Genomic DNA, 20,051 nt, shown 5'->3' with positions numbered 1-20,051 from the left:
AGGACTTTTGAATCTGTTGATTTTCAGCATGATGCATCAGACTTAAATCAGCAGTGTACAGCCTTCTGAGTTTGAGGACCAGACATGTTATTTCAAAAAAGATCAGGGAGCCTTATTCAGTACTCTGGCGCAAAGAGAGTGGGGTAGTCCAGAGAGTCTGTCTCAGTTAGGCAGCATAAAGTGAGCAGCAACTACCTGCAGTTCTCTGGTAGACATGCTGCTCTTTTGGGCTCTTCTGTGGACCAGAGACAGCAGGATAATTTAGAGCAGGTATTAAACAGTTCTGACTGGTGCTGGGACAGGGGATCAGGGAGCTATAACTAATCAGTGATTCTTTTCCATCTCATTCCGCTAGTCCCACTACATCATTTCACACACTGCTCTTTTGTTGCCCAGGCATTAGTCACCTGGATAACTAATCTTCTTTTCTGCTTCTTCTTTAGAACTGCCTTCAGTTGTACTGTAGGGCAGAGAAGTCATTTGTTATTAGGCCCTCTCCAGAAATCATGCATAGCCAACCGGATTCCTGTGTTCCTTTCCTTTGGGGCTCTGTACAGAAGTGCGCAGTGGAGGGGACAGTGCTTTTCAGCAGCTGCATCAGAGAAGAGGCATTTGTGCACTGAACATTCCTGGATAATGTTAGAAGTGGAAGCAGTGGGAGGCCATCACCCTTTTGCCTTCCTTGTAATGATCAGGGTAATTCAAGCACTTTGGTTTAAAAGCCATAAGTTATGGATCAAGGCAAAAAAATTCAATTTGTCAGTAAATATGCATTCTTAAAATAGCTACGTATTGAACACCTTTGTTCTGAGCGATCTTCCTTGGTGTGATTTTGGTGCTTTTCTGTTTTGTTCTGTTTTTTGCTGAGTATTTCCTGAGCCTTTTGTATCTCTTCACCCTTGTCTCTCTTCCTGTTTGTTTGTATCTCTCAGGTTCTGTTTTTGTCTCTTTGATTTCCTTCCTTCCCATTCTATACTGTTTGTCTGGATTCTCCATTTTCTTGGTGCTTCCCTTGTGCAAATAACTTTCAAAACAATTCTTCCCTCCTCACATACTCCCCTTCTATCCAGGGTTGTCTCACCGCCATCTGAAATTCAAGCTCTTCAGAACTAAATTTGCTTATTTTTGCTTCTACTCCACCATCACCATTTCTCTTTTTGGTCTTCATTGACAGCTCCAGGTTCTTACCTCCAGGTAAGAGGCTCCTAAGTTCAGTGTCATGCCATCTTTGGTTAAGGGAACAGGGTGGAATTAGTCTCCCACTAAGATTTGACACCGTTTCCTGTCCCTGTTACTAAAACCTGGTCCGAACATTAGCTTTCTTGTTAACGGACCTTTGCCCCTTTTTCCTACTTGCTCTTGTATCCTCCTGGCATCCACAGTCTCTGGAAACTTTCCAGCATTGTAGCTCTGATCCATTCTTCACCATGCCTGGGAATCCCTCCATTGACTTGCTTTTTCTTGCCACATCAGATGCAAGCTTTTTCTCCACCTCTGAAAGGTCTTATTTGATATAGCCTCATCTACATCTCAGTCCTCTCCTCTTTCTTTTTTTTGCTAACTGTCCTCACTGTCATCTTTCTTTACGACACTGTGGCTTTCTGCTTCCAGGGTCCTGTATGCTGTCCTTCTGCACACCTTGTCAGCCTGTGGTTCTGTCTGTTTCCTTACTCTGAGATTTATTCTGAAAACCCACTTTGTCCAGGAATCCTTCCTTGCCATTTCTGCTTTACCAATGATACCATTCCTCATGTCTGTCATAAGCCTATTCTGTCAATGACCTGATGTCATGACAATACCAACTCTTCACATCTTTAAATATCAATGTGGTGCACAGAGGATGTCATTGTTCTCATCTCCATTTTACAGATGGGAAAATTGAGACAGGGAGAAGTAAAGTGAAGATAAAGGCATATCTAGGAACAAGTATTTAGTACATTGCTCTGTTCACTGGGTATACTCCTTATGGGGAATTGCTGTGCCTGCATGCTATTAGATAGTAAGGAATCATATCCACGCAAATATTTAGCTACTTAATATTCATTGATTTCAGAAGGAGGTAGGTGCTTAAATACCTTTGGGAATCTAGGCCTATATGTTTTTAGGGACAAGGAACCTGTTCCTTCTTGAAGTGCCATGTAAGTTTCTAGAGCTATATAGGTGCTTGTCGCTACCAATAATAACTTGTGGTAGATGGATGTTATTGAGAGAATAACCGTAAGTTAAATTGCTTCAAGAAAAAGTCATTGCTCTTAAAAGGGAAAAGGGTGGAGAATTGGCATATGGGGTGCACACAGAGGGTGGTGGTGGATGGGTCATTTTCAACCTGGAAAAATGTGGGCAGTGGAGTTCCTCAGAGTTTGGTCCTTGAACCAATGCTGTTCAATATCTTCATCAGTGACTTGGATGTGGGTGTGAAAAGCACTCTGTCCAAATTTTCTGACAACACCAAATTATGGGGCAAAGTAAATATGCTGGAGGGCAGATAGTGGATTCAGGCGGACTTGGACAGGTTGGGAATGTGGGCAGAACAGAATGGGATGCAGTTTAACAAGGATAGGTGCAAAATGCTGCATCTAATCGCCAACACACATACAGGCTGGGAGGTGACTATTTCTAAGCGGCACAGCAGCAGAAAGGGATCTCGGAGTCATAGTCGACTCCAAAATGAACATGAGTCGTCAGTGTGACAAAGTGATAAGTAAAGCCAACTGTACTCTTTCATGCGTTAGAACGTGCATCATGAGCAGGTCTAAGGAGGTGATACTTCCCCTCTATGTGCAGCTGGAGTACTGCGCCCAATTCTAGGCGCCACACTTCTAGAGGGATGTGGATAACCTTGAGAGGGTTCAGAGGAGGAGTACTCATATGGTTATAGGCCATATAAGATCCTACAAGGAGATGCTGAAGGACTTGAATCTCTCCAGCCTTCACAAAAGAAGGCTGAGAGGGGATCTTGTAGCCGTCTACAAATACATCGGGAGTGGTGAGCGGTGTGGGGGAGGGCAGCAAGGAATAGGGGATACTCTGTTTACCAGGGCATCCCTTGGGGTTACTAGGAACAATGGCCATAAATTGATGGAGAGCAGATTTAGATTAGATATTAGGAAAAATTTCTTTATGGTGAGGGTTGCCAAAATCTGGAATGGGCTTCCAAGGGAGGTGATGCTATCCCCTACCCTGAAAGTCTTTAAGAGCAGACTAGACAAGCACCTAGCTGGGGTCATATGACCCCAGTGCTCTTTTCTGCCCAGGGCAGGAGGATGGACTCAGTGATCTACTAAGTTCCCTTCTGAACTTAAAAATCTATGAAATCTATGAAAATGTTAAGTCACTAGTTCTTTTCTTTCAGATGTTTCAAGAAAACATTGTGGACTCTGTACTCTCAACATCCTTGACAAAGTTCTGAGTGCTAGAGAAATAAAGAGAGTCTGGGTCAAACATGTATTTAAAAAATGTAATGGTAGGTATACCAAATAAATACATAGCATTATTCAGGCAAGGCTTTCCATGTGCTTAAACATGTTGAACCTTCACTTGATATAGGCATATATTGCATTGTACTCAATGCAAATGGAGAGACATAGATGGAGAGGAGGTTATGTGGTTTGTCTAAGGTGAACCGGCATTAGGATCCAGAACTTCTAACTCCGAATCCCAGGCTCTAGCTCCTGCATATAGGTTTGTTACCTTTTCATGAAAGGTACAGAAAAAAACTTGTAATTCCTGACCAAAGTGGGTAACTGCACCTTAGGAAAAAGCAAGTGTGCCAAATGCTTATGATTTTAGTGCAATTACACTGTATTGTAGAACTCAGTTTTACTATAAAAAGTATTATAAAAAGTGTAAGCTATAAAATTTTGAAGTGTTAGTGGTATAGAATCTCATTTCAGCTCATATTATTAAACCTTACTGAGAAGTTGCATACATTTGTTCACTTTTTCCAGAGGGCATTATGAGGAAATGAGAATTAATGAAGCTCTAGTGTAATCCCTGGGCAACTGATTGTGGGAGTTACATGACAGTGTAATCAAAGATGTGTAGAACCTAGTTTTCAGAAATCGTGAGCACCTATTTCCATTGATATCAGCTGAAGTTACAGAGGAACAACATTTCCTAAAAACAGGGCTACAACAAAGTATTTTTGCCACTTTGTCAGCAATTCTCAATCTTTACACACAGTGTATAATTATATTGTGGAACTCATTGCCACAAGATGTTGTGATAATTACTTGCATACCCCCCCTCCCCTCCTCTTTCCTCCTTCCTCCCTGAATGTTTTAACTAGATTCATAAAGTGATTGGATAAATTTTTGGAAGAAAGTAGCTATTGAGCATGGGAGTTAGGGGTAAAGTGTCTGAATCAGAATTTCCTTAATCTTAAAAGCTAGAGGCTACAAATGCAAAATGAACAGTGGAGAAAAAAACAGTGGTCGTACCCTATTCACTCTCCCTTTCAGCATCCACTCTCTGCTGCTCTGACACAGGATACTAGGCGAGATGGGACCTGTGGTCTGACCTAGTAAATGGTGGTTCTGTGTTCTTATCTGTTTTGTTCAGAAACATGTAATTTGCTTGTATTGTATTTGTTAACATTTCAACTTGGAATGTTTTGAATCCTTCAACTAGATCTTTCAATAGAGATCATGAAAAAAGAGTAATTATTAAGTACATTATTTAAAGTTACACTAGAACAGTTAATATCACCTTTCAGAATGGCATTTAATAAAGCTTGTCATAACAATTCCTGCACTGGGAAATACTAATCAGTAGGGCTGTGCAAAGCCTTGGTTGCTGATTTAATTCAGAGGAGATTCAGCCTGATTCAGCAGCTGAATCTCCCAATCCGAATTGAATTGGCAGACCCATTAAAAGGTCAAAATTGCATCTGAATTCTTCAAATCAATTCAGAAAAGATCTGGAGAGATTTGGAGATTCGGAGAGGCAGGCACAGCCGGGCGGCTAGGTGGTGGGATCCGCAGGAGAAGCTCCCATGGCTGCCCTGCCCAGCCCCATCACCTGCTTAGCCCCAGATCACATTTACTGGCTGCAGCAGTGGGGATCAGGGCCTCTGGGAGCTTGTGGCAGATCCTCCACTTGCAGCATGGGGCACTGGTGATCACCCCCCCCGGCCTGGTATCCATGCAACAGCTGCCCCATGGCATGGGTGCAGCGCAGCTCAGCAGGATGCCGTGCACTGTCTGGGGCTGAGCAGTGTCAGGCTCCACCTGACTCCTGGAGCTGCCCCAGCTTCCAGACAGTGTGCGGCACCCTGCTGAGCTGTACTGCACCCATGCAACATGCCAGCTGCCACATGAGTGCCAAGCAGGGGCAGGTGGGGCAATCCCCGCTGCCCCACACTGTGCCAGGGGGCTCTGCCACAAGCTTCCAGAGGCCCTGATCCCTGCTGCTACAGCTGGTGAGTGTGGGGCTTTTTTTCCATTTTTTTTAAGTACTGGGAGGCTGGGGCCAGGTGGGGGTGGGCTGGCAGGGCAGCCATGGGGGCTTCTCTCATGGCTCTCTCCCAGGAGAGGGAGGCACAGCTGGAGAAGGTGCGGGAGAACTTCCTGCAGCCTGGCTGTGCCTGCCTCTCCCCGGCCGATCCAAATCTCCGAATCGGCACCGAATCAAATGGGGACAGTGATTTGAATTACCAAATCTGAATTGGCCAATTCCGAATTGAATGCTTCCCTATTTGCACAGGCCTACTAATCAGTGAGAGCTGAGAAGAAAATCCACTGATTTTTACCCTTCTTTTCTGTACTTAGGACTTGCTTAGGGAGTTGCATGATTTCCTGGAAAACAACAAGGATAAAGACGACATACTGTATCGTAATGAAGCAGCGGACCCACCATCTAAGAGAATCAGACTTGAGAATACAGAAGAAGGGACAGAGGACCTGAATCAGAATGGAGCCCTCCAGCATACCCTAGTGGTGAATGATGGGGATGCTGCTCCAGAAAACTTGACCCTGACCGTTTGCAATGTGTGCTTGGGAGTTCTTCAGGAATTTTGCGAGGCTGATTTTGTTAAAAAGGTAAAAAATCACAACCTGCACTATTAAGCATATGTTTGGCCAGCACCTGCAGTGCAAACCATGTTGCCTGGCTTTTTTTATTTGGCTTTTTAATTGTCATTTATAAGGATGAGTTGCATATAGAAGTAGATTTTAAAAAAATGCAAGTCATGGTGAAGCAAACTGAAGTGTGACCCGATCTGGTGTTGACTGAAATTGCTTAAAATATTGTCGATGTAGATGGAATCATTCAGTTGCTAACACTGTTTGGCATGGCATCTGGACACCTCATATATAGCCAACAAGTTGGAATTATTTATGGGCAGCTCAAAGATCGTTCTACTCTGGCCTTGCTCTAATATAACTGATGATTCTGGGTAAATAGGTGAAGCTTGAACCTTCTGAAGTCCAGATAGTGAAACATTTCTGTCCTTTTTCTTTGAAACCTCCTAATGCTCCGTCAGCAATTCCACTGGACCTTCAAAAATGGACCACAAAATATTATGGCTGTACACGGTGGGCCCTTCTTCTCTCTCACTTTGTGACCAATGAATGAATGAGGCACAAAGTACACTTGATAAGGCTGTGTTATTTGGCATTTAATGTAACTGGCTATTTTTAAATGGACGGAAATGTAAAAGCAGTATGAATACCTGTGTCACGGGACGGGGACCCAGGAGTGGCCGTGATCTCTCCTGGCGCACCTACCGTGCCAAGTAGCCCATCTAGCACCCTCATTCTCGCCTGCCACAACTTTGATGGTTCTATAATATTAATGGGAGGCTGCCTTTACTTGACCCCTTGGACCCGGTGCTCTTACCCTTCTGGTCCCTGCTCTATACAAATAGATTCTGGATGCTTATCTTGCTGGGATCCTATGACCCCAGCTGACTTCCTGCCCTTTGGGCAGGGGGGTGGACTCGATCTCCCGAGGTCCCTTCCAGCCCTGATGTCTATGATGTCCCAACACTATGGGTGTCACGTGGCTCCTTCCACCCCCAATACCACGCCCCAAACCTCTCAGGTGTTCCGGACGTTATCGTGTCTATACTCTTCCTTAGCGGCTCTCACGTCATATGCTCGCCTTCACCGGGCTCTAGTCATACGCTCGCCCTCTCCCGGGGCCTCTTGATAAAGTTCGCCCCCTTTCTGGGGCCTGTCTCCCCGCGCTCTTGCTCGCACTGGGGCCTGTCTCCCTGTGCTTCCCTGTGCTCATGCCCACCCGCACTGGGGCCTATCTCCGCGTGATCCCTGCAGTCAGGGCTCAGGTGGCCGTAGCCGTGCCTGGCCCCTGACCCTCCTTCTGGGTCTTACGCCGGACTCAGGATCCTCACCATCAGGCTCACATGGCCTCTGCCTTACCGGGCCTTCCAGACCCCTTTTATGGGACTGGGGTCAGTGTCCCCTGAACGTCATACCCCACTGGGCTTCTCGCTTGCACGTCCCTCCCTCAGGCTCTACTGGCGCTCGCCCACACGGAGGTCTATCTTGTGCTCATGCGACCGGGGCTCAGGCGGCCGTAGCTGTGCCTGGCTCCCAAGACCCCCTTCTCAGGATCATACGCCCCACTGAGCTTCTCCGACTACCACCTGCACGGGGCTGGGGTCACGACACCCCAAATGCCACCCCGGCAGCAAACTGCTGTGCCTTCTCTGGCACCTGATTGCTGTGCCCACCCAGGGCACCAGGAACCCCCACGCTACTGGGGGGCTCCCTTGAGGCCTCCTCCAACCCCTACAGCCTGACCCGGTCCTCCAGTGTAACAATAACAGAACAGAAAACACAAAGCCATAAGCCAACCGACTGTAATGCAGAAGAAGCCTCGTGGCTATAGCATAAATTCTACGCCACCCTGTCCCTCTTTCGATACCTCCCTGTCAGGGTTCTCTCTACCCCATATCATCATGCCGGCGGTCAGGCTGCGCCGCGCCGTGCTGCGCCGCGCTGCACTGCACTGCAGCAGAGCTCCTGCTGCTAGAGGGGAACTGACTTCTGGCCTCAGCCTGACTGCTTATAAGGGCCAGGCCCTGCCCCCTTCTGGCCAGCTGACCAGATTGGTTGCCCTGGCAACCCTCACCTGTGCTGCCCTGCTGACTGGCAGCTAAGCCCCTATCACCATTGCCAGTAGCAAGCACCCTAGTGCCTGCTACAACCTGTTAAACATTTCATGTTTAAAAAGACAGGGTTCTTTGGGTCAATGTGATATCTTTTATTAGACCAACTAAATATTTAAAACCACAGGCTAAGGAAAAAGTGCTAAGGCATTGCATGGTATGAAAGACTGAGCTAACAAATGATCAGGTGAAATGTGTTGATGAGTTAGGGAAAGAGATGCGGTGTGAAGAGCATGGCAAGCATCGTGTGTACAATAAAATTGCTTGTGTAACAAACTGAAATGTGGAAGTGAGATTGAATGGGAGTGTTTCTTTTAAAGCTGACACACAGGACTGGTTAATTTAATAACATGAGCCCTGGATTTAGTGTAGCCCAATGTTTGTCAGACTGGGAAACCCATGTTTCACTGGGGATGTACAGTGAAATTTGGGAGGGTGTATAAGAGGAAGGACTGGGGGAGCAAAAGGAGGCAAATGGCAAATATAAATGAGGGCAAAGGAAGAAAAAATTAAAATCAAAGAACAACGCTTAGGTTTTTGGAAAGCTTGCAGTGTGGTTGTAGTGATAGACTCTAATGTTTTTAGATGAATCTCAAAATCAATAAAGGGCATGGAACCTAAAAAAATTTGAGAGCTGCTGGCATAGATAAGAATCTGGGACCAAAGAGAGACAACAATACAAGAGAGTTATAAGAGTTGTATGTAATTCTCTCATGCTGTAACAATGTTCTTTCTGGCCAAATGCCCATGTTTACTTGCATATTCCCTTCCCCCCCTCCAAATTAGCCATCCCAAATGGGGTGGGGGATGTCCTGTGGAAGCTGATTTTTGCATTGAAATGAAGGCATGGGGACACTGGAATGAATGCTGGGGACTGTTTCCTCCCCTGTCACATACAGGAGGGCTCAGAGTCTATTTGCCCTTGCTGCTCAGCCAAAAGCTAAATATTTAACCCTTTCATAGCCTCGGCCAAACTAACTATTTTTTGGCTGAGCAGCAGGTGGGGTCGGGGGGTTACATTCTTCCCCTCCTGCATCCAGCCAGCATTTAGCCATGATCCATTCATCGTTCTCAAAACAAGGTTTATGTCTTATTTGGAGGCATGAGGTATGCAGAGTATCTGAATAGAGCCAGACAAGGTTCTTTGGGTGAATCTGATATCTTTTATTAGACCAACTTAAATAGTTGGGGGAAAAAATTGTTAGCAAGCTTTTGGGTTTAAAAACCCTTCATCAAGCTGAGGAAGCCTCTGCAGTTGGTGTGTGCTCTCCCTGGATGGAATGAATAGTAAAGAAGCCAGAGGCTGGTGTGCGTGCAAGAAAGGCAGTCAGTGAAGATGTAAATTGAGGAGTAAGTGGATGAAAGACAGGCTGGGGGAAGGGGGGAGAAAAGGGGGATGAATAGAGCCAGATTTTTATAGTTATTTTTATGTTTATGCCACTAGGTGGCAATGGTCAGTCAGACTGTAATCCATTTAGAAAGAACTTTTTAAAGGGAAAATTGTTGTCTTAAAAATATGGCTGATGCTGTTTTTAATTGAAATCTCAGAGTGTTTTTAACATGTTTGAAAATATATGGATTTTGAGACACTGCCCCAAATATGGACACACAGCAGAAGTTTTACAGCCAACAGCTCGAGTCAGCCCACTTCAGAGAGTTTAACAGGAGTTAATTAAGCTGTAATAAGATGCTTTGCATTTGATTAAGAAATGCCAAATTTCTCAAGGTTGTTAAGTTATAGAAAGATTCTTCATCACCAAAATAATGAATTTCCCTGATGGACCATTATTGTATATGCCATAAGGAACAGGTTAAGCTTCCCAGTTTGATAACAGGATTCTGCACTAACAAGTTGATGGTTTTTATTGCACTGTTAAATTTGAAAAAAAAATTGAGCCAGGATATCAGTATGATAAATTATATCTGTTGGTAAGTCAGTAAGCTAACCTGTTTTTCCTACAGTATAGGTAGATCTGGTTAGGTATGCTTATATCCTAAGGTTCATACTGAAAATAACATCTGGTTGGGTTGGGAGAGTAAGGTGGAGGGCTGAAGAGAAACGTTATTTTACAGTTATCCACTTCTTGCCTACAGTATCTGTTTACATACATTTTCTTAGAAGAAAAGGCAAGAAAATGAGTCCCCTTCAAAATTCCTACTGCTTGACAGGTTCTGGTTTCATAGACAGGGAATATCTAACCTGGAATCTTCCTGGTACTGACACAATCTGTTAAACCAGTGAGGCTTTTAAAGGTTGGCTGCTGTACTCCAGTGCACAGTGGTTAAATTCATGGTGGTGAGTCATAAGTCTGCTTAAATAGAGACACATGCAATATTCCCTTGCTTCAGTTAAAAGCCTCTGAGCAGTGTCTCCTAACTCCCATTCCCTCCCCTTTACTCTGTGTCCTGCCATCCATCTGCACATGTATTTGCTCTTTCATTCTTCACAAATGAGATTTTTCTCCTCATTCTTTCCAAGTCACCCTGTTCATCATGCCCTCATGTCCACTACTCATCCTCTCCCTTTCACTTTTGCACGAGTGGAACAGCTCCCCTTAGTAACCGGCACTTGGCTGTGTGCAGTACTTGCCGACAGTTGCGTAACCATGCCAGTCTGCAGCTTGGGATTTGTGGTTGTCCATTCTCCTTCTTAAAAATAACTAGTGCTTTCTCTACAGTTGTCCTGAGTTGTGCTGCTGTCCTGGACACCAAGGGTTTGTCTATACTGCTTTGGTGGCTTGTCTCAGTGGGAATGGCACTGAGCATGCCTCACCCATCTGAGTCTGTTGACATGCTCCAGACCCTAAAGTGTGCATGTAAGACAGCCCTAGCAAAGAGCAGGGTCTGGGAATGAACCCAGAGCAGACTTGCTGACAAATTTCCAGCTGGACCATACTTGTAATCTCAGTGGCTGAGAGACATGCCTGATTCCATCCTTGTTGGGACCTGCTGTTGCAGCACTATAATCAGGTTTCTGAAGGATATTTGTATTGATGGGCTGTGGGAGGGAGGATGTTGGGGGGGCAATGGCGTAGTTTTGCGAAACAGGATAATTATTGAAAGCTTTCTGCATCTTGCTTTAAATTCTGAAGTCATGTAAAACCTGAGCATTTCAACTGTTATTACAAAGGAAAAAAAATAGTGACACCTTTTAGCTGCAGGGAAAAAAGCATGAAAATGGGAACCCCATGGCCCCAGCACCAGAAGAACAGGAAAACATGTCTGAAATGTATTAATTTTTGGCTTGTGATTTGTGGGAACAGAGTCAGAACTTCTGTTTCCTTGGATGCAGCAATAATTAATTTGAAGGGCTAGGAACAGGAACTTTTTGGGGGGGAGAGGTAGGGAGAGTATGGGAGAAGAAGAGGTGCAGCTGGAATAATTACTTTTTGGGTCATTTCTTAGGCTGGGTTGTTGACGAGCAACACTGGGCTATTTTATTTTATTTATTTTGGACAAAATTAGTTATTTTATATTCAAAGCAATAGAAATCTGGGCTCAGATGCTTCTTTTCTTATAAGAATTATACGCTAATCCTGAGAAAACATAGACATGACAATCCTGAGAAAAAATAGAATATTCCATCTCTGTTAATTCACAGGCACATTCTTCAAAAAGCTACTGTAGTAACTTGGTTTTTTTTGTCCTGTCTTAGGGGCTTCTACATTTGCATTATTGTAGAAATTGCTTCAATGAGCAATGGAAAAGACTGTAGGTCATTTGTTTCATCCATCTGTCACTGTGGGATTATTCCCTTTGCTGACTTTTTTTTAAACAATTTGTTTCAACATAAAATACTGAGCTGGGTTTCTTTTATAATGCCAGAGCAATGAGGATATATTGTGATGACAATAAAATCTGCTTGTAAATTAGTCTCTAAAGGAACCTGTATTGGTGCTTTCATTAACTGAATAGAGTTTAGTGGTTTTATGGTCATTTTACATGTTTAATGTGTACCAAAAAGTGCTTTTATAGAAGGTTTACAGTGATTACACTAGACTGAAGGATATCTTAAAAGATTATCTGCTCATCTCCTTTTCTGTAGAGTCCTGTTAAAATCTCTCTTTTGCAGGTGTGCCAAAATGTTAATTCCGCGGAGTATGAGTTTACCAGCTTTGTATTTTCTGTGTCCCTTCCACCACAGCTGTCTGTAAGGGAGGTAAGTGTTTACAGACACCTTTGTTCATCATCTTAATTTAAGCATATAAGAATAAAGTGGCTTGGGAAACATGAAAACCACAGAAGGCATGAATTGAATTGCTTTTGCTTCAAAATAAAGCATTGTTTTAAATACTTGCTAAAAAAAGGAAAATGTAGGGAATGGGGTTTTTTTGTTTGTTTTTTTACTATGTGATCTTCCTCAGGAGTGATCTGAGGGAGTGCAGGTTTCTTTCTTGTTTTTTTTCAGTGGACATTGGAGCTTCTTTAAGTATGGAAACCTAAAAGGAGTTTCTTTAAAACCTTGGTGTACAGTTCCCTTTGGTGTAGACACCAGCTCTATGTCTTGGGGAAGGAACTGCACAGCTGGTACCTTTCCTGAAATAGATGGTAATTGGTAGTGCAGAATACAAATGAAGGAATGTGAAGATGAACCTTCTAGCTCTACAGCATTGTAGATGATGTAAAACTCCATATTTTATTTTAATAGTCTTCCTGGTTACCTAATGTTGGTGTTGTTGGAAATTTAGATGAATGCAGATATGAAGCACTGCATTTAGTGGAATTTTTTTCTCAATCTTGAACTATTTGGTCACGTCCAAGCCCAATAATTTAGAAGAGAATCAGCAGAATATGCAATATACTGTAAGCTAAAACATACTTTATTAGGTGTATTGGTTGTTATAGTGTCCATCTGCTGTCTGTGAATGGCAACCCATAAACGCTTAGGGCTACTTATAAATTCTATATAAGATATAGTACAATTATTCAGTAAGCATAGTGGAATGAAGAGGATGTCTTTTTAGATTTTGCGGAAAAATAACGTCCCAGACACTTTGCTCACTAAGGGATCCTTGGCAATTTTACTGAGGGTATGGATAGACAAAAATGTTACAGTCAAAGGTGAGGGGAGAAAGAGGGAACAGGATTGTTTACACTTCAGCTGGGAATTTCTTCTGTTATTTCCATCCCTTTAGGGGTGGTAGCTTTGGTGTTTTAAGAAAATTGTAGTGACAGAATTACCTTCTGATTACTTAAAATCCTTCTCCAGTTCACATGGACTGTAGGATTTGTCTTCAAGTCACATTGAGTTGAGTTGGTCTATTCTGTTCAGCAGCTGCTGTATCTGGTAGGTCAGTACAAAAAATAGTTGATTATGTCTTTTCTTTTTGGCCTGGTTTTCTCTTGTGACTCCCCCCGGTTCTGTTACCATCCAAGAATGAGTATAATCCAGAAGCAGTTACGTTACAAGGCAGATGAGAATGTGGGGATTTGTGTACACATCCAGTAGGTTCTTTACGGGTGTCCCAGGGGCAGAAGTAATGGAGGATACTTACCAGCAGCACAAGACACAGCACAAAAGGGGCAGAATGAAGAGCCCGCACAGCTCGTCAGCCACTTCTTTATTCAATTACGGCCGGCTGATGACGTCAGCTTCAGACACTGGCCGGCGAGAATAAAAATGGTGGCCGATGCCACGGAGGAGGTGGGCAGCATGGGAGAGGAGCTGCAGCCACCGCAGGGAGCGGAAGGGATCCTCTCTGTGGGACCCTCGGAGTCTGGCAAGCAGGGGCGGACGCTGGCAGTGCAAGGCAGAGCAACCTGACTGGAGCCCGCACGGGACAGCAAGGGAGTGACAAACATGCCGGCCAGAGGCAGAGCTAGAGCTGACCCCAGGTGGGAGTGTCGGGATGATAGAGGCAAGGAGGAAGCCACGCTGGGGGAGAAGACCCCGGGAGAGCCCTGGGGGGTTTACAATCGAGGCAGGTATCGCCGCCGATCCCATCCGGGTTGACAGGCAGGCGGGAGTGAATACTGGAGGTGATGGGTCAGGAGTAAAGCAGCCCCCTCCAGCTAGAGTCCAGGGAAGGATAGTAAGGGGGCAGGGAGCTGCCACGTCAGGAAGTGGCTTATTATTCTGTGTTTTGTTACTGCATTTATTTAGTTACTCCACGCGAAGGGGTGTCGGGGAGAGTACAGGTATCCCTGAGGGACGGGGCTGAGGAGAAGCCTCGAAAGGTTTACTTTTTTTGTTTCCCCAAAAGAAGGGGTGGAGGCAAGGAGGGCCGAGGGGTAGGCCCACACGGGCAAACGTGGCTATAGGCCACGGGCACCTAGACGCCAAATCAGGAGGCGCTATCCCAACAGAGGGGACGAGGCCAACAGCCAGACAACGCGCTGAAGGAGGTGTAAGGCCAGGGTGTAGAGGTGGTGGAGCCCCGTGAATGACCTCCGGGCGAACCACGGGCCACCAAGTACACTTGACAACTAATCCTGCCTACTGGGGAACAATGAGTCGTGGCAGGCGAGAACGGGGGAGGCGACTCAAGGGGGAGACATCTACTCGGTCCACGACACAAGTCCGTAAGGCGCTTGACATCTGCCACCAGAGCGAAGGCTGCCCAAGAGGGGCTATTCGAGGTCTGGCAGCTACAAGGGGCATAGGATGTGAAACGGTTACTGGAAGGCAAAGGAGGACAGCAGTTCCCTGGTAAGTTCCCATGTGCATAGTCTTACTCCACAAAAAGTGACAGCTAACGTATAATACCATGTTCCTCAGTGAAAGAGGGCTAAACTGCTATGGGGTGGCTTCCATTTGATTTGTAGCACAGTGGCAGTTCATTACTAGGGGGTTGACAATGTGCTGTAATGCCTTGCCCTCTTTTACTTCCCAGCAACTAGTTCAGGTGCCAGTGCCCTTAGATGTCTGCATGTTAGCTAAGATTTCCAAAGATTGAATGCCTGCACTGGGCCTCTTAAGACTATATTTAGACCCTCAAATAAGGGGACTGAATTTTCAGAGTTGGGTATACTTAGCACCTTCCACTGATTCAGCTCTTGCACTCTCTCATGCTTTCTTGCGATCTGTCCCCACACACTGCCTCCCATTTCCCATCCTTGTTTCAGTCTACCTTCTTCCTCTCCCTACTTCTGTGTCCTTCTTTCAGTCTGATAATTGTTGTAGTATCATGAGGCCCAAAGAAATGGGTTGAATTGTGGCTAGAGCCCTAATTGTAACGTGTGTCATCAGGTTCTTAATATACTTCCATCATCCACCAGAAATATTTTTCAGGGAGACAGGACTTTGCTGCTATCGTTCACATTTGTGACAAACAAGGATTTTAGGAGTGCACCTATACAGATTTTTGGGGCCGATACTAATAGCTGATATTTAACTGGGCATATTGGCCGATACCAATCTGATTTCCAATACATATATGTCTCCAGCTGGTAAATCTGGTGTGGAGGAAGGGGCATGGGAGGGGCAAATCAACGCCCCCCACAGTGAGAGAGGGGGCAGGTGCTGCTGTGGGGGGGGACAGAGCCACGGCTCATGGTGGGGGGATGCTGCTCCTGCTGTTGCTTGTACCCCGGGATGGCGTGGGGGGGCAGGGGAGGCACATGCCCCCCAGATCTGTGCGGGGTGAGCTGCAACCGGGGTTGTGTGGGACTCTTCTTGGGAGGGGGCTGGGCTTGGAGCTGTCCCATCCCCATCCCTCACTGCAGGAGGCATTAATCTGCCCCCCCATGCACCTTCCCTCCTGCTCCCCTTCCACCACAATGGACTTACCAACTGGAGGCCGCTCTCCACACTGCTAGCTGTGCTGCTCACTGCCTGAGTGCTGTGCTGCGGCTGCACACAGCATGGGCACTTATCGGCTAAATTATTGGCCCCATTGAACTGATACCTGATACAGCCAGGTTTTTTTATATTGGTACTGATCCAATATCGGACTAATGTATCGGTGCACCTGTAAAGGATTTCTTTGGCTGATATCTTTTATTAGACCAGCTATGTAGTTGGGATAGAGTTAAATAAACTTTTGAATACAAGACATTCTCCCTCAGTTGGTCCAATAAAAGATACCACTCGAGAAACCCTTGTTTGACATAATTTCTGGACCACCACGGCTACAACAACACTCTTATGCTACCATAGTTTGAGTTTGTCGTATCATCTCAAGTCTGCTTTTGTGGCTTCACAGTCCAAATATGAGTGCAAGGAAATACTGTCTTTCCAGAATGACTCAGTAGAGGGCATTATTGCATTGCAAATCTGAATTGGTTGCACTTTTACTTTAGGGGGAGCAAGTAGAGTTACTGTTGCTAAAATACAGAAACAATATTGACCACAAATGGAAAAGGAACATAGTTGTACTTGCATGGTTTCCTTTTGCTGAGTTCTTTCAAGTCCCCAGGTGCACAGTTAGTGTTATATGTCTTTCAGTCTGTAAATATGACTTGGAAAGAATGACTAGGAAAATTAAGAATTCAGCAACCAATATCTTTCTTCTGAATATTTTAATATTACTGTGCAAGTCACAGTTCTATTAAATGTTTTGTATTTGAACAAGTTTTATTTATTTATATGTCATTAACATCCCTTATTCTGGAGGACATTAGGTAAGTTATCCATAGTTGAAAAAATTGTGATGTACAGATACATCTTTTGTTAACTTTCTCTTAATTCTTTCATACTGTATTGCAGAAGAACATATGCAGTTTGAGGGTAGAAAGTCACCTCAAAGCTGGCCTCCTTTTCATCGACCATTCGTGTGACACAAGTTTCATCCTGTTAAAGTGGAAAAGTTGACTACTATTAAAAAAGGTTTCAGGTACAGCCTTTAAATAACGTGTAAGGTGAGGGCTGTCCAACTTCTGAGCAGCTGGGGGCTGCACCCCTGGTGGCTGCATGCTGCAGGGGCCACAGGCCTGCCCCCTAGGCTGCATGCCAGGTGTGTATGCAGGTGCTCCCCCCAGCTGCACTGCACATGTGGGCAGGTGGATGCTCACCTTGCCCCCCCAGCCCTAGGCACAGCGCCTGCCTGACTTTTGTCTGCCTATCCATGGGGTCCCCATTGCCGTTTCTGTACAGGTGCTTTGGGGTGTAGGCTGTCCCACCCCAGCCCCTGGGATGGGGGCATGCAGCAGAAACCACAGGAGGGAGAGGAAGCCCTGAGACCCCTGCTGCTGCTTGAGTGATAAGGGCAGCAGCAGCTTGGTTGGAGCCCAGGGGCTGCATGTTAATTCCTAGCAGGCTGCCAGTTGGACAGCCCTGTTCTAGATGAAATGAAGATCTAGCATTTTCTGAGGGTTGCTTTGAGTCTAACAAGGTTGGGAACTATTGATGTAGAATCCCTTTGTGTGTGGGATAAGTCATGGTCTTGGTAAAGGAGACTATTAACTGTTTCTTACATAAAGAAGTCTACTAAAATTACTTTTCTGTTTGGTCCTCCTTGAGTTAAATTGTCATCTGAGTACTGGACACTCATGCAAATAGCCTAGTAGTATCTGCAATCATTACTCCCTACAGATCTTTGTACCTCATGGAATTCCCCCTCCTCATCTCTTTTCTAATAAGTTTCCTGGGACTGTACTGAGTACTTTAAATATGGCTTTCATGATTCCTCACACAGCAGTAAAATAATAACCTGCAGCTTAAAATCAATGCAGTGACTCTGTTGATGGACTCCAGAAATGTGTTTACTCCCAGACACTTCCTTGCGGGTCTGAGTTCCATAATGAGCCTTTTTCTAACTGCTTGCAAACATGACTTGTGTCCACAATATTCCTAAAATGGAGGGATGTGAGGGGAGAAAGAAAGAGTGAGTGAACTAATATATCAATGTAAAGAATTTAACCAAGTTTAGAGAGGAAGTCTGAGCCATAATTAGCATTCAGGAAATGTTGACTCTCACCCCTCTGCTTAGACCACTAGACACACCCATCACTCTAGTGGCTCCCACCCTTTAGAAGGGGAAGAATGGGACAGACCAGGCCACCAATGGTGAAATCGGTATCTGCTAATTCTGTGCAACGCTAATTTTTCTTTTTCACTTTTGAAATGACAAGGAAGTGGGAGATGAAATTTGACTCATGGTCTCATTTAATATAATTAACTCTCTGGGGAAAGTTTCTTAGAAACTAGGCATAGTTTTCTTTTTTCTGTTTTGGGGATAGTTATAATTATACAATATAAATACAGAATACAGCTACACGCTGTTTAAGTCGAGGAATATGCGCAAGCAAGTATGTCTAAATCTGGTACTGACAAGTGCTGCAGTCTAGAACTGTGTTCTGTAGTCAACATAGTCTCCGGTTCAAATATGTTTTCTGGGCATTTCAATTGAAGACTTTTTATTTATGATTTAACCTGAGTTATTATGCAAACAAGATTAAGATATACTTCATGTATCTTGCAAGGCAGTCTTAATCATGTACTCTACATGTACAGTATAATGAATCAGGCATAGTGAGTTCGAGTAAACAATATTCCATCAGTACAACTACATTTTTCTTCTCTAATAATGATATAGTGGGTGCATTGGTTAGTATATCGCGTGTCTAACAAAGTTTTATGAATTCTTATTCCCTCTTCTCCTCCTGTCCAATATTTCTAGCTCTAGTTTAAACATCTCTTTCATGGCAAGATGAGCTTTACGTTTATTCTTTTAGATGGAACAGGAGGATGTAATAGGAGATGTAAGAGATTTACTAGATTATTTAGTTCATGTAATAGCTACTAATGAAATTATTGCTTACATCACTGAGAGAGAGAGATCCTTGATGCGTTCTTTATCAAATATTCAACTGACAGAAGGCTTTCAGGTTTTTCTTAGGAGTGGTTAGTTGGACTTGGTTTGTTGGTTTAGCTGGATTTAGGGTTGTTAGTTTAACCCTTTAAAGCCAAACAAAATATAATGATTCCAAGATATAAGTCTCAAGGAGAACAAAGGGAATTAAACTGCTTAGGAACTGACTTTCTCATCCCCAGCAATATTATCAAGTTTAGTGGCAGTTTTACAGACGAAAGCATCATAAGATTGGCTCTTCAGTGTTTGTATTGATACCAGTATGTACTGCAAGACTGACAGAGCTGTTTAAACTTAATCAGCCACACAGTGTTTGTTGGTGAGAAAAAGGAAGGAAGGGTATTTTGACTTTATATCTTCTATCGACATAGCCCAAAATTGCATTTGTTGTCTTTGTGACAGCATCGAACTGTTAACTTATGTTTAGTTTGTGATCTGTCATCACCCCCAGATCCTTTTCAGCAGAGCTAGTTTCAAGCCACTTATCCTCATTCTATTTAATGTATTTACTTTTTCTTTACCCATAGCAGCCTTTGCATATTTTGTTGAAATTCATTTTGTTGCCTAGAGGCCAGTTCTCCAATTTATTAAAATCCCTTTAAATTTTAAAACAGTACACTTTGCATTTTGGCATTTAGGTCATTTAATAAAAAACATTAACAGCATTGATCGCACACCAGACCCTAGTGGAACCCCATTTGGGATCCCTTGCCAGTCTAACATTGATCCCTTAACTGTTACTCACTTTGGTTATCCAACCAATTATGTATCCAGCTAATGTACCCACGCTTTCCTGTCTTATGAGACTAGCAAGTGGGACTTACTAAAATTGACATATATTATGGACACAAGTGACCCTCTCAAGGAAGGTGATCCAGTTGATTAGACATGATATATTCTTCACAAATTCATGTTGAATTCTAGTGATTGCTCCTTTATTCACCACATATCTGTACATTCAGTGTTTTATTACCTGCTTTGTAACTTCTCAAGTATTGAAATTGAACTGACTAGTCTATGTTTCTCTGGTCCTCCTTTTTTCTCTCATTAAAGGTAGACACTATATTATCCCTTCTTTTGACACCTTGCTTGCTCAAACCTTTGAGTTTGAAAATACAGCTTTGAGGTTGAATAATTGACTTCCTTTAAAAAGCTGATCAATTGCACTC

General features: G+C 44.1%; 1 protein-coding gene across 5 annotated transcripts in view; it reads left to right on the top strand.

Annotated features, from left to right (window-relative positions):
- Positions 1 to 20,051, top strand: part of PUS10 (pseudouridine synthase 10) — a 58,306-nt gene that overhangs the window by 5,027 nt on the left and 33,228 nt on the right. For 4 of the 5 annotated variants that reach the window (XM_090050117.1, XM_090050138.1, XM_090050098.1 and 1 more), the window contains 2 exons: positions 5,769 to 6,038; positions 12,204 to 12,290. In XM_090050117.1, coding sequence (XP_089906243.1) covers positions 5,769 to 6,038; positions 12,204 to 12,290 — 357 coding nt within the window. Of the gene's footprint in view, positions 1 to 3,352; positions 3,464 to 5,768; positions 6,039 to 12,203; positions 12,291 to 20,051 lie in introns of all 5 variants that reach the window. The other variant, XM_090050128.1, reaches the window with a different exon arrangement.

This window comes from Crocodylus siamensis, chromosome 1 (assembly GCF_052110815.1).
Source record: "Crocodylus siamensis isolate JL-2025a chromosome 1, ASM5211081v1, whole genome shotgun sequence".
NCBI lineage: Eukaryota > Metazoa > Chordata > Crocodylia > Crocodylidae > Crocodylus > Crocodylus siamensis.
The sequence above is the reverse complement of the archived record's forward strand: the minus strand, read 5'-3'. Positions and strand labels throughout refer to the sequence as shown.